Source organism: Episyrphus balteatus, chromosome 1 (assembly GCF_945859705.1).
Source record: "Episyrphus balteatus chromosome 1, idEpiBalt1.1, whole genome shotgun sequence".
Classification (NCBI taxonomy): domain Eukaryota; kingdom Metazoa; phylum Arthropoda; class Insecta; order Diptera; family Syrphidae; genus Episyrphus; species Episyrphus balteatus.
In genome coordinates, this window is record NC_079134.1 from 9,798,222 (window position 1) to 9,813,069 (window position 14,848).

A 14,848-nucleotide genomic window follows, 5' to 3' on the forward strand; every position below is an offset into this window, starting at 1 on the left:
CACCGTGTAAAATTTCAAGTTTCTACGATATCGGGAAGTTCTCCATAATTTTGATGATCTGTCAGTGAGTCAGTGAATCAGTGAGTCAGTGAGTCAGTGAGTCAGTGAGTCAGTTACGCTTTTTGCTATTTTTGAAGCCCTATATCTCAGAAACTACTCATCGTAGGAGGCTGAAATTTTGTGAGGTGTTTGGTTTTGACCAGCTCAACAAATGTAGCGAGTTTGAAATTTCTAGCATCTTTGGTGTGGAAGTTAGAGGGGGGTCGAAAATGGCCTGAGTTGTTTCCTGTAAATAAGGGTGTAGTGCCAAAGTTGCTAGAGAACTTGGCTGGGCACTACCGTGCCCCTTGATAATTCATGGCAAAAATTAAACTTTATAAATGTTAACTACGGTGTATACGTACTTTTTTGTATTTAATTTTCATTGTGGTGCAGTTCTCTCATGAAAAAATACCTTGAAATATGTTCAGGTCAGTGTTTAGTTTACGAAAATCAGAAAAAGCATGTATAGTAACCAACACTTTATATTAATTCTCTTTCCTTTTAAACAATAACTCATAGAATGAAAACAACATTTTAAATAAATCTTTTATTTCGTATGTGTCAAGTTATAACAAATCATTGTCAAGTGTTCGTTTTTTATTTCACTACTTACTTTTTTTTAAAATACACAATCATTACACATATTTAAAAAAAAATTATAAACTATTAAAATATATTTACATAAAAAACTGCCTTCAAAAAATTTACATAATTTATAATTTTGTTTAGGAATAATAATTAAATTTAACAATTTCGAATTTTTAACTTCGTTCTAATTCAAATATTTTTTTAACATTTCCATAATCGAATATTTATTTTCTTCTTTTTTTTTTTTTTTAAATATTTTTACGTTTTAAAAACTAGCAATATAATTATATAATTTTATTAATTCGTTGATTGTTTATTGCAAATCATAACATTTATAGTCAATTTTAAATATAATTTATTTTTTATTTAATTTTTAATTTTAATTTTTAAATTTTGCTTTCAAATAAAGGCAATTGGTGAATATCTTAATGCGTTTTATATATATTTATATATTGTATTTATATTATTATATATCTAAATTATATATTAATATTTTTTTTTATATCGATCATAACGCTTAAAATGCAGTGTGAATGCTTTTTATTTTTTAATGCACAATTGGCAAATTTTAAAACTTTGCGTTCTATTAATAAACATTTTAGTACTTTTAGTTTTTTTTTTTTTTTTTTTTTTTGTATAAGAAATGATGAATTATACTATAACAAATAATATTTAACGTGGTGGGTGATTTACAGTATAACACTCATAGTTTTTTTTTAATGTTTCAGGTTTTTGTGTTGAATGTTTTCTTAACTATACAAAAAGTGGATTATGAAATATCAATTTTGTTGAAGAGCCAAGAGTAGTTTGTATGAATTTGGTAAAAAAATGAAAAGAAATTGGGTTCCGCAAGGTGAAATCATGACGTGTATTATGAAGCTTACAATTCAGCATAAAAATGTATTATTCGCAAGTAAAATTTAACTTGTCTTAATTTATTATACATTTATATCATAAAATACACTTATTCAATATTTACAAAACATTATTTTTACTCCCATTCTAGTATAGATTATCCAAAATACTTCAAGATGCTCGCAATTAAAAGGCAACTGAACATTGTTAAGATTCCTATCCTTTGAGAACCATTGCATTTGTCTGTTTTACAAATGGAACATTCCAAGAGGATAGCATCCTTTGAGTCCTCTGCAATACTATTTCCATTGCCTTTTTTCGAAATGTGATCGCGTAAAATTGAACAGACATCAGTGTCACGTGTGTCCAATTGACAAAATCTTGCTGTTACTGGTGGACTGTCCATAGCTAAAAGGAGACAAATTTTGTTGAATGTTGTGATAGTGAGTTATATTTTTGTAACTTACTTTGTTTAGCAACAACTTTTTGACAAAACATTGTTGGAATCGTTCTCAGGGAGCTTTCAAAGTATGCAATTTTGTTTAAATTTAAGAGCCATGAATTGGTTGATTTCATTTTTTCCAAAGTACAAGTCTGAAAATAATTTAAGTCAATATACAAAATGAGTTAATTTTTTTTTTAATAAATTAAATAAATAAAAAAAATGACCTTGGAAATTTTGTTTATTGAAATAAACCGTGCACGAAAATTTGTTTCAAAAATAACAAATATCAATAATAAGAACCAAATTTGTTAACAACATATTGTTAAGTAGTATTTCATACTTAACTTATTCAACAATATGAGTTCTGAATCACTCAGAAGCTGAGGTAGTTAAAAGACTATGTATTATGTTCATTGTTCAGTGTTGCAGTGAAATTTCAATTTTGTAGTTTTTATTCTATATATAACACTGGTCTGCAAGGAAATCCTCCTTTAAATAAAACTATACTTTTCTAAAGGATTTTTGTATGCTGATTCCGAATCCGAAGTCAGAATTGATCTAGCACATCACGTTTTTTAGATATTCCCGTTAGAAAATCTCAAAAACCCATTTTTTTGCTGTTTTCGAAGAAATATTTTGGCATAACATAATATTTTTCAATTAAAATTGTTACGGTTTATGAAAGAACTTATTTTTTTCTTTCAAATTCAGTTTCAATCTTCTCAATATCTCTTTTCTTCTCCGAGATATCTTAATTTAAGTAAGTTTAGTAGGTTTGGCATATCTTATCATAAAAAAAACTGATCTCTAAAAATTAATATATCTTTCTCCCTAGAACAAAAATATACTTTTCTAATGGACTTTAGTGTGCTGATTTTGAATCCGAACTCAAAAAATTTCGGTCAGCTCTGGTTTGTGAGATATAGTAGTTTTTATTACTAATGCGAATATCTTAGAATCCTCACGTGATAGATATTTTTTGACTTCGGATTCTAACTCAGCACATCAAAAACTATAAGAAAAGTATAATTTTTGTTTTAGGAGAAACAAATCTGAAGCTTTACAAGGCAGTTTATCGAATGGTTTATTACAAATAAGATATTTCTAAATAGATACCTAAATAGTATATAAAATTACAAAACACGTACAAATTTTATTTAATGTATTTGACTATGGTTTTCTTAACATATTAGACTTTTTAAATATAATGGGCGTTGATATTTTACATTTTCCTTAATTAAGGTGTTTTTGTTCATGTTGGATTTACTAAAAAGTAAAGGATTTCGATATTTCTGCTTTTTTTATAAATCAGTATTTTAAAATATGAGTAAACATTAATGTAAAAGGATATATTTAGTGTCAATCAATAGGCTATATTACGAGGAATAAGTCCTCCAAATTTGAGCTCAATGCTACAAATAGTTTTAATTTAGCACGAGTTCAAATAAATCTAAAAGGTTGATTTTTTAGAAACTACCCACATTTTTCAAAAATCATTTTTACAAAAATGGTACCTGATAGAATTTTTCTGAAACCAGATTTAGATTCAGGAAAGTCTAATCTTTCATAGTATCAAAAAATTATTTGAAGGAGAAAAAAAAAGTTAAATTTTGCAGACCAGTGTAATTTTATCACAGGCTACTACTATAGAATATTAAATGCCTCCAAGAGTATGATTTGAATAGAAAAGTGTAACTCTACTTAGCATTGTGTACACGGGTGGCGTTGAATTGTAGGTCCCTTTCATTTTTGCACAAAAATCATACGCGTACAAAAGGTCAGAGTTAATTAAATTAAAAAATATTAAAATATAACAGCACTTCAAGTTTAGAAAACGTCTAAACGTATTTTGTCTTGAAAAAATTTCAACCAAAAACTATATAATATTTTTTTTTATAAAACATAATTTAAACTTAATAAAAGTCAGATTTAAAAAGGTAAACATTTTAGTATTTTTTAAGAAATACATAAACAATTTTTTAAAAAAATCATCGCAACTGGGTATGTGGTAAACAGAATTTCCTTTTTTAGTTTTAATGGATTTACTAGAAAAAAGTTTTATAAAATGTTTGAAATGCATCTTTTCTGACCAGTGCCGATGTTGAATGACTTTAAAACCCATTTTATCTCATCAAAATAAAAGAAATTTCGATCAAAACCATAATTTCTCGACTAATAAATTCTGAATTTAAATGAAATTTTTGTTTTATTTGTGGAAGAAAATGGATTTAATAAGAGACGTTGAAAAACGTTTATCGCCAGTGATAAAGTTACAGAGTCTGTTACAGGGTTTTGTTTCAGAGCTTACTACACCAACCTCAATATTAAATTTTTAAAATTCAAAATTTTAGAAAGGGAGAGACAAAAAGATGACTTTTATTTTTTCAAAAACCCGAAATGTATGACATATTTCCACCATAGGCGGATCCAGGGGGGGGGGGGGGGCACGGGGGCACGTGCCCCCCCCCAGAACTTAAAGTTCATACTTAAAGGAAATCAAACTATAAGAGTTTTAAAAATATATGAATAATAACAGAAAGAACTTGAGTGAAACTCTTGTCTATTTCTGGCTGAAAATGTGAATTTTGTTGATTGTTGCATCCCTTTCCCATGAAAAGCTCCACCTCACAAATAAATAAACGGCTATTTGTTGGGTACACACGAATTTTTTTTTTCGATTTAAAAAAAAGTGAATTTTCAAAGTGATTTTGGTGAAAAATTTTGATATGGACATCGAATGACATTGAATGATATAAAAAATAATTGTATATGCAACTCTATTTCATACAGAGTGGTTAAAAAATTTGCACTTTTTTCGTTGTTTTTTTTTTAACATTAGTGTTTTTAAAATAGCGGAACACGTCACAAAATTGCATAAACTATATATTATAGAACTGCTGGATATGTAGAACAAACTTGCATTTCAGAAGTTTGCACCCCGAAAATAAAGACCCCTTGAAAAAAAACTCCTCAAAAGCGACTTTTACTTATAGATTTTTATAAATATTATTTTATTGAGAAAATTTCTCCAGGGATACCTCTAAAAATATGTAAAAAAAATAGTGTTCCAAATTTCAAAAGAATCGGTGCAGTAGTTTTGAAGTTATGAGGAGCACCGGCGTTGAAAACATTAGTTGTGGGGATAACGATTTAAAGTTTTGAACTCTGGACTAAAAGACTAAAACGTTCCTAAGGGAAGTATTAAAATACTCATAACTTGGTCAATTTGGCTCCAAGATACCTACAATTTGAACACAACATTCTTGAGGTATAAAACAATTTAACCCCTTGTAGCCCCATGTGACATTTCTGTAACAAACCGAAAAAGATTGCATAAAAGCTCTACAAACTATTTTTTTTTCTTTTGAAGCTTCTAATATTATAATCTTTAAGTATTGCTTTATCGAAATAGTACTTCAAATTTCTAATAAATAGTTTTTTCTAACCAATAGTTTTTAATTGACAGTTAATGTTGAAAGTTGGGTTTTTTTTTTTTGAAAATAAGCAAATTTGTGTAAAAACTACGAAATTCAGAAAAAAAATAGTTTTTGCACAGAAAAAAATATGATCCGCTAAAAACTTTTATTTTTTTGCAGATTTTAAAACAATAAGGAAAACCCGATTGTTTTAATAAGGTTTCCTTCTTGGATGAAAACCATAGAGAAATCTTATTGTTTTTGTTCTATTTTATGTGGTCTATTTTTCTCTGTGTGTTAGTAAACCAAACGGGGTTTTATTTTTGGATTTTAGGAAAGTGCATAAAAATTAATATTAGATAGTTTTTTACTTGAATTTTTATATAAAAATAAATTATTTAAACTTTTTTTTTACTCCCAAAATATCGAAATAACTAAGTAAATAATGACTTTGTTGAATTTTTAAAAAAATACGTGTTTTATTAAAGATAAAGGCCAATCGATTGACTTATTAATTTTTAAATTTACGACCTTGGGTTACAAAAGGTTAATGCAAATAAAAAAAAACAAAACTGGGTTTCCCGGCATGATTCAGTTTTTTTTGTTATTCTTAGGAACTTTAATATTTATTAGAATGAAGTCTTTAGTATTTGACTAAAAACTACTAGGTCATTAACTAATGGTATAATTATGTCCATAATATTGCAAAATTTTATACAAAATCAATTAAAAAACGTAAACATTTTTTTTTTCAAAATTTCATCTTTAAAACTTAATTTCTCAAAAACTATTTGGTGAAACAACTTAAGTCAAAAAATTAAATAGAGAATAGATTACTAACTTTAATATAGCACAGAATTGTACGTGCATTTTCTGGTTTTTTATATTTTTTTTTCTTCCGGCTAATCCAGGAGTAAGAGGGTTAGCACTTAAGTGGCTTTTACTGTAACAAGAAAATGAAAATTTTTCCTTCCGAATAACTTTTTGGTCATTTGGTACCTATTTGATGTGGGAAATGTGCCTAAATATTTTTGGCCAGGTTTTAGAGCACTGTGGGTCGTTAAAATTTTCTGCTTGTTAGTCAGTCGTATGGTACTTCACTTTATTTCTAACTGTTATTGCTGTTTTTTTTTGCCAATCCGTCCCTTAAAAAGCCATGAAAACTAAAGTACCTACTAACTTTGAAAATCGGAACTTTTATTTGCTCTCCAGTAAGATTTGGTTATAGTTAAATTACAAACATGTCACTTACGATATCTTATTTTTGGAAAGTTAAAATGAAAATTTAGTTTAAAAAATTAATTAGTATAATTAAAAATGTATCTATTTTCTTATTTAATGGATATTTTAAGTTAGTAATTGCAAAAATACTATCTTAGAGTTCTGAATTATGTAAACCAAGAGTCAACGAAAAAGTCAACTTTTATTTTAAAAACTAAAGGTAACGAAAAGAACAATTCTTAATTTTCGAAGGCATTGATATTTTTTTCAACAAAATTTTAAAACAAAAGGTAATAATAGGTACTAATGAGTAATGACTGAAACAAAGAAATGTCATACCCAGATAGTAAAAAAAAAAATACAATTCACACACCTACTTCATTTACTCATTTACACTTTATGAACATGAAATTAAGTTCCGGAAGCAAAAAATTGTTTGTTATCAATAAACTATTCGGGCTAATGGGCCTTTTATTTCTTATCTATTGAGGCAGTTTGACGAGACAAAAAAACATGACACAAAGCAAATATTTTGATGTTTTTTTGTTAGAAAGTATACCAGGTCAATGTCACTTAAAGCCTAAAGAGGTGATAACAACATAGGTTGACATGACTAGAATCTTAAAACTTATTATTCTAAACAAAATAAATGTAAATAACACGGTGTTACAAAAATGAGGTTTTAAAATATACGCGGGCGGAGACCTATCACGTTTTGAAGAGCTAGTCGCACTGATTACGAAACGGTATTTAAAAAGTCCCTAACACCCCCAAAATCTGGAGTTAGGGGCAAAAAACGGTTTTTTTGACCTTCACCCATTGAAAAAAATCTAGCTTCGTCATATTTTTACCCATTTTCGATTTTTTTACAGTTTCTAATAGGAGATAAATATACCTTTTCAACAATGTAATAATATGTAACTCGGTTAAACCACCTAGAAAATTGATTCCTTATCGAACAGTTTGTTTCTATGTCTTCTAGTTTTTGAGAAAATTGAAAAATTATTTTATCAGATTTTTCTCTTTTCAAAATATTTTTTGTTTTTATTTGTTTTTATTTTTCAATTTTCTCAAAAACTAGAAGAGATAGAAACATATAGTTTTCACTGTTCGTTAAGGAATCAATTAAGACAGTTTTCTGTGTGAGTAATTTTTTTATTAAAATTCACAGTCTGGACAAAAATAGTATAAAATGAGTTTTAAAAATTTTTGTTCGACTTTTTTTAACTTTGAAATCGATTATTTCAAAAACTATTGGTTATAATATATTGATTTTAAATACCGTTTCGTAATCAGTTTGACTAGCTCTACAAAACGTGATAGGTCTCTGCCCGCGTATATTTTGAGTGTTACACCGTGTAATAGTTCCTTGATATTTTTTTAACGCTAAAATATAAAGAAAGACTAATTAAAATTTAATAGCGTAAAATAAAGTAAATGTGCCCAACGAGTGGTATGAAAATGTAATTGAGAAATTTCCTTTCTAAAATATCTGCAATGATTTTGACCCATACAAATTGCATTACCATTTTTAAAAAAACATAAAAAAAAATGCAATAAACATGCCTCTACTTCTATATCGTTTAAAAAAATATCTTCAAATTATAAGTAGGTACCTTGACTAGTTGATTTTTTATAATTTTTAATAAATGAATTATTTTATATTAAAATCTTTTTTTTTAATACGAAAGATTCTTTGAAATAGGTAAGTTAAAAATTGACTTATAATGCCAACATATTAGTTGGGTTGTGTAAAAATGTTCAATAATTTGTATCATTTCATGTTTCATTAAATCTTTCCATCTAAAACATTTGGTCCTTATTCGTCACATTTTCAACGAGGTGGAATTTTAGAGAGGCACTTTAAAAGTACTTCTTCTTTTTTTTCATTTTGCTTTGAATAAAAGAAGATAAGTCATGAAACTATACTTGTCAATTCTTACTTCCTACCTCCTAAAGCATTTTTATTTATGGATTGTTCTAAGGTTATGATGAGACTAAAATTGTATATATTTCAAATAAGCTAAGCAGCTATGAAAAATTTAAAAAAAAATCATGTTTCATCTTAATCCTAAATAACTTTGCCTTATCTATGTGTTTTTGGGAAAAAAAAAACATTTTAACATTTGGAGTGCTGGATTTCAAGAAGTTTTTTCATTATACCTATGCACTTAAAAAAAAATAAGTCAAAAACAAAAAAAAACCATTATTTGCCGGTCGTGCCTAGAAACATGGTTTTAAACTACTGTTAGGAATATATGATAACAACATACTAACTAGTTTTTTTTTGGGTCATAAGGCTAACACTGGTTAACAAAATTAAACTTTTTTTTTGTTGCCGAACAAAAAATATACTTTTCTGAAGTTTTTCGGTGTGTTGAAATCGAATCCGAAAAAAATAAAATGCACGACTGGGTCGCACGAACTTGCTCTTAGAGTTAAAGTTGCTTAAATTTTTAAGACTTTGTATAGAAATTTGGAAAAAAAAATAAAATTCGTTTTTTAAAAAAATAAAATAAAATCTAAAATTAAATTGCCCTCCAAAACAAGTATGCAGATTTGATTGATACATTAACATGCATTTTTAGAAAAAAAAAATTTAAAAATCGTTAGAGCCGTTTTTAAAAAAACTAATTTTTTATAAATAATTTTTTGGAAAAAAAGTTTTAAAATAAAATTGGTATGCCATTTTGTAGAAATCACTAATCAACATCAAAAAACAAAATTTCAAAAAAATTCAATGTCCCGTTTTCGAAAATTTGATTTTTCAAACAAAAATTTTCAATTTTTTTTTTTTTAAATCCAAAAATTATTTTTTTTTAATTTTATTTTTGGTTTATATTTTAATTATATAAATGCTTTTTCACAAAAAGTTTCGTTGAAATCGAATAAGCAGTTTCGGAGATAATCGGATTTGAAAAAAACCGTTCTATGGCAGGTACCGTTAATAATGATTTTCAAAAAAAAAATTTTTCATTGAAAGATAGACCTTTGCTTAAAACTAACACATGAATTTTTTATACAAAATCGTTGGAGCCGTTTTCGAGATATTTCAATTTTACCTAAATCGGTATATGACAAGTACCGTTATTTTTGGTCCAAAAAAATTAATTCTAAAAACCCCTCTGGAGAGTCGCCAAATAACGCTACATACCAAGTTTGACATTAATCGGTCCATTCGTTTAGGCTGTAGCTCCTTATACAGACAGACAGACAGACAGACAGACGGAATTCCGGGACCCACTTTTTTGGTATTGTCTACCATCGTAATGTCATGGAAAAATGTTATCTCAACTTTTTTTTTTTTGTACGAATGCATAACTTGATATATAGTACCTATATCGCAAGTAAAAATTAATCAGCTCCCGTTTTGAAATATTACCGTTAAAAAATGCAGTACTTCGGACCTTATTCTTTTATATAAGGCAAATTGTTTGATCATATTTATTAATGGTTTTTATAAGAACTATTTTCCACCTTTTTAAATCTTTCCGATATCTTTATTACTGCCCGAGATATCCTCAGTTGTTTGGTATTTTTATAAATTGTATAACGTCATTATCTCCTTTATGATATATGAAGCCAAACCCACTTACTTCATTTTAAGATATCTCGGGCAATACAGAAGATATTGCAAAGATTTAAACAGGTATCGAAAGATGGAAAACAGTTCTTATAGAAACCGTTACTAAATATGCTCAAACAATTTTCCTTATACAAAAGAATAAGGTCCGAAGAACTCAAAAGAACGTTTTTTTGCATTTTCTAACGGTAGTATCTCAAAAACGGGAGCTGATTAGTTGTTTCTGACTTCGGATTCGAGTTCAGCACACCAAAAACCTCCAGAAAAGTATATTTTTGTATCGGCAACAAAACCCTTGTAAACCAGTGTAATTTTTTGACTGGAACTTGAATTTTCTGGTGAGATTTCTCCAATTTTTCTTCAATTTTCAGTGAAAATTAAAAAAAATTCTTTCCCTAATGTACAAAAAAGCCATTATTCCTAGTATATTTCAGTCTTGTAATTTAAAAAAATATTAAACTTAATCACAAGTCAAGAACTTTGTCGTTATTTTCTTAAAATGTAATAATGTTAAGGATTGAAGATTTCATATATTAATCATGTTTAAAAAAAAACCCAGATTATCGATCATTGCAAGTTTGAAAAAAATTGTCCCATTGGTAGCTGATGTCTTTGCAAAATCCGTAATAACTCATTTCTGGTGTTCCTTAGGGAGGCCATTTAGACCCCGATCTGTTTTTACGTTTCGTTAATGATTTGTCAATAGCTCCCAACATTTTTTAAATAGTTTGAAAATTACATTTGCTAACTCAGCACTTGTATTTTCTTGAAATAAATTCATTTAAATTTAATAATTCTCTATACTTAAAAGTTTTAAATCTTTATTTTATTCCTTTATCCACAACATGCTGGAATATTTTTGAATTATATGGCACCCTTCAAAATCAAAAACATGTCAACAAATTGAAAACAAGTCAAGAATTAATTTTTGAACCTCACTTTCATCAATTCTCATTTACAACATTTCAAATCAACTTGCAATTCTTTTGAAACTATATTGCAAAATTGATTTTAAAAGATTGAAAATTAGTTTTGATAAAACAATTAGGTTTAAATAACAATTCGATCGGTTAGAGATTTAAAACTTTAATTATGTAGTAAAACTCTGACGAACTTAATGAAAAGCAAACAAATAAACACACACCTACAATGGCACAGGACTAGCAAAAAAAAAACGTGCTCATCTTTATATTTCTGTCTTTGATACATTGCTGCACGTTTCTCAAACTAAGATAAATAATTTCATACCTTTTAGTGTTCCAAAAACTAAGGTTATTCAAATATAAATTTATGTAAAAGAAGTAAGTAGTTTTTAACTCTTTCGCTTAAGAATTGTCATGGCCATAAGAAACATTAAATTTTGCTATACTAATAACCAATGACATTTTAGGGTACATTGGGTACATTGAACTATTCAATACTTATTTTAATCTGATTCATTCGGGTCATTATTTTGCTAATTAATCAAATTTTACTATGAAGACAGACTTGTCTTTTTTTACAATGTGCATCACACTTTTCCTATCAACACTTACCTCCGGAACGATGCTAGAATTCGTCTTTAAATTTGTACATCCAGGATTAACACTTGAATCACAAACATAACAAAGAATTCCATATCCTTTATACGTGTTGTTATCCATTTTTTCGGCATTTTGTGGTTGCATTTGTATTAAAAAAAAATATATAAAAAAAATTGCATTTAGATATCATTCATAAAAAACAAAATAAAAAAGGACACATTTTTTCTATTCCACACACTAACCGGACTGAATGAACACCATCATCAGGACCAAAATAATTTCTTTGGAAAATAAAAACTTATTCGTATGAAATTTCCAAGACATTCTTCAACAATTTGTATTTTCCTTTTTTACTGGGTGTTTTTTTATTTATTTTATTTTTTGTTGTTAAAATTTTTTTTTTTTAATTTTTTAAAGAAGATTTAACACTGCATCCCAATATAATAACGGTAAGTAATTCGTAGTAGAAGGAACTATATTTCCACTTTGTTTCGAACCGTTTCACTTGGTCACACCGACTAAACACTTGCGGAGGAAAATCCGAGTGTTATACTGTGACTCCTTGGTAGAGAAATGAATTCTCTGTTTTCTGTGATGATGAAAAAAGAAGTTTTTTTTTGTTTTTTTTCTATTCCTTGAATCCTAGACTGGAGCCACCAACACATGCTTATTCTTGTGATTCAAGCATAGATACATCCGACTCGACGACAGCAGTGTTGTAGGTCCTATTTCTCTCTATTTTATCTCCTCTCTCTCGGTCTATCTCTTTCGCTCTAGCACACTTTTGACGGTCGTCGTTTCCACCCGCCATCGCCACCACCTCCACCATCGCTATATTATTGCCGACAAGGATGCGTACCTACTACAAACGAAACGAAACGTCCTTTTGATGTCATTATTTTGGGGGGCACACAAACACTCTCACATCACAACACAAAAATTTTTAAACCATGAAGGAAAAATAGTTTTTCTTTTCTTTGGCAGTAGTTTTTCCTCCTTCTTTTATAAAATGTTGCAGTTTACTTATATTTTTATTTTATTTTTCTTTGAATGATAGGGATGTTTGGGGGTGAGTTGGGGGAGGGGCTGGCACAATTCAAATTTGAATGAATTAAAGGAGTAAGATGATGGGTCAATTGGTTTTACTTTTGGAATTGTTGTGAGGGTGTGGGAATGTACTAGAAAAGATAGATAGGAAGCCGAATAGACTCTTGAGTGACGGTTAGTTGTTGGTGGTGGTGGCTTATCGTTTTTTGGAGGATATCTCATAATTTAAACTTCAACTGCACAATGGATTCGCTATTATTTGTTTTTCTTATTTTTTTTACATTTTTTTGTTCCAAGTAAAACTATTTTTTTTGGTACTTCCATTTCTTTTGTTTGTTTTTTTTTCTCCGTGAAGCATTTGTCTCGAAGAAAATAGAATTTTTTTTTCTTTTTTTAATATATTTTCTGAGAAATGTAATCAAGCTGAAATTATTGCAAATGGTTTTGCATCTACACAAAATGTATAGTAGGGTATTATAGCTGGTTGCACAGAAATATAAAAAAAATGACAACGATGATGACGACGACGACTAGCTAGCAATGTAATTGTTTTTGTGTTTTTATTTTTTTTTTTTTAGTAGGATACTACTTGGAGTAGTAAAGTGGGGTGGTGCATTTGTGCGAAAACACAACCAACCAACCATTTTAGCTGGACTACTTAGCTAATTGAAACGCACTTATATGTACGTTTGGAAGTATTTATTTTTATGGAATTTCAAATATCCTAGCCAAAATGTACATTAAACTTTCTAAACAACTATAAGTGAGATATTGTAATTGTGTTTCTATAACAAAATAACGTGAAAAGTTTTGAAATGGTTATGAAATTCCGAATTTTAGCTTCTGAATTCGTGGAGTCAAACAAAATTTTTTTTTGCATTTTTGTTTTGTTTGCTAAATTAAAAAAATACTTTTTTTTAATTAATTTATTGTAGTCCTGTAAAATAAGACCGAAATTGGCAAAGAAACTAATTATGTAGTTTTGATATAATTAGCCCTAGGAGAGTTTTGTTTACTTACAAGGTCAGAGAATCAGCTATAGATATTTATTTCATGAAACGGGTCACTATGGCGTATGTGGAATATTTAATAAATTTAACAGTAAGTGAAAATAGTCAATCACTGGGCTGACTGATGAAACTGATTGGTATTTGCAGATTATATAATACAATTTGGCGATTTGAATTTTACATTTGGTATAAAATTATTTTTATTTTATAATTTTCTTGGTAAAACTGGAAATTAAATGTGTACTCTTTTTCTATTTTTTCAAGACAAGATAATAAATTTAAATCAAAATATATTAAAAATATTTTAAAATAGAAAAACAATTCCAAAACATTACCTTAAAACAGGGCTATCTTCGTAAATTTTAAGAATAAAGCCATAAAAGAGAATTTCAAAAAAAAAAAGGACTTAGTAAAAAAGCATTCAAAATAAAATAAAACACATGACAGAGTGGAACGAAATTACTGATATACCTACTTTAAGTTGCAAAAAATTTTGAACATGTTTAAAAAAGTTAATAATAAAATTCAATTCTGGTTATCTGTATTTAAGAGTTTGAAACTTAAGGCTCTCCTATTTTTCCGAAGACGTTCACGTGTGGAATTTCTGTCCTCTGACAACAATGTTTCTTGTCGCCGACGTTCAGGTGTGAAATTTTAGATACACCAAACCAAAAAGTACTGACGTTGGTGTTTTCCATACAAAAAAGATGTCGGCAACGTTTTTTGTCGGCTGTGGGTCGTCATTAGTTTGGATAGCTTTAAATGAAGAGTGATTTTCAAAAATGAATAAAAACACTTGTCATTGTCATATCAAAGAAACAAAATTTGAGTTTTCATCTGTTGTAGTAAGATCAGGATATTTGAAACTGTATTGAAATCATTTAGAATCGAATTACTATGAAGTAGATACTTTGTGGTTAAATTTTTGAACTTTGTCATTTAATTTACCCAATCACATCATTAAGTAAAAAAACAAAATTATCGTCTTCTTGTTCTTCATCCTTCTTCTACTTCCTTTAATTCGACGCTGTTATGACCTCGATGTCGAGGGGATCCTTACTCTTCCACGTTTCTGTTTCACACTACTGAACCATCTGTGAAGTTGGACGGAATCACCT

The 14,848-nt window shown here is 28.2% G+C and overlaps 1 protein-coding gene across 1 annotated transcript; it reads right to left on the minus strand.

The window, feature by feature from the left end:
- Positions 1-1,053: 1,053 nt before the first annotated feature.
- LOC129906586 (uncharacterized) lies at positions 1,054-12,259 on the minus strand. Its single transcript, XM_055982396.1, has 4 exons — positions 11,916-12,259; positions 11,686-11,771; positions 1,953-2,079; positions 1,054-1,893 (listed from the first exon to the last, which is right to left on the minus strand). Exons 1-4 carry the CDS (start codon positions 11,995-11,997, stop codon positions 1,643-1,645), a joined length of 546 nt encoding a protein of 181 aa, XP_055838371.1. The 5' UTR covers positions 11,998-12,259; the 3' UTR covers positions 1,054-1,642.
- Between the last annotated feature and the right edge of the window lie 2,589 nt (positions 12,260-14,848).

What these genes read in the sequence shown, in the direction of transcription:
- LOC129906586 (XM_055982396.1), bottom strand. Translation starts at nt 11,997, where the DNA reads ATGTCTTGGAAATTTCATACGAATAAGTTTTTATTTTCCAAAGAAATT. An exon ending in GATGGTGTTCATTCAGTCCG is followed by an intron (nt 11,772 to 11,915) that starts GTTAGTGTGTGG and finishes ACACGTATAAAG; the next exon opens with GATATGGAATTCTTTGTTAT. An exon ending in AAAAGTTGTTGCTAAACAAA is followed by an intron (nt 1,894 to 1,952) that starts GTAAGTTACAAA and finishes GTCTCCTTTTAG; the next exon opens with CTATGGACAGTCCACCAGTA.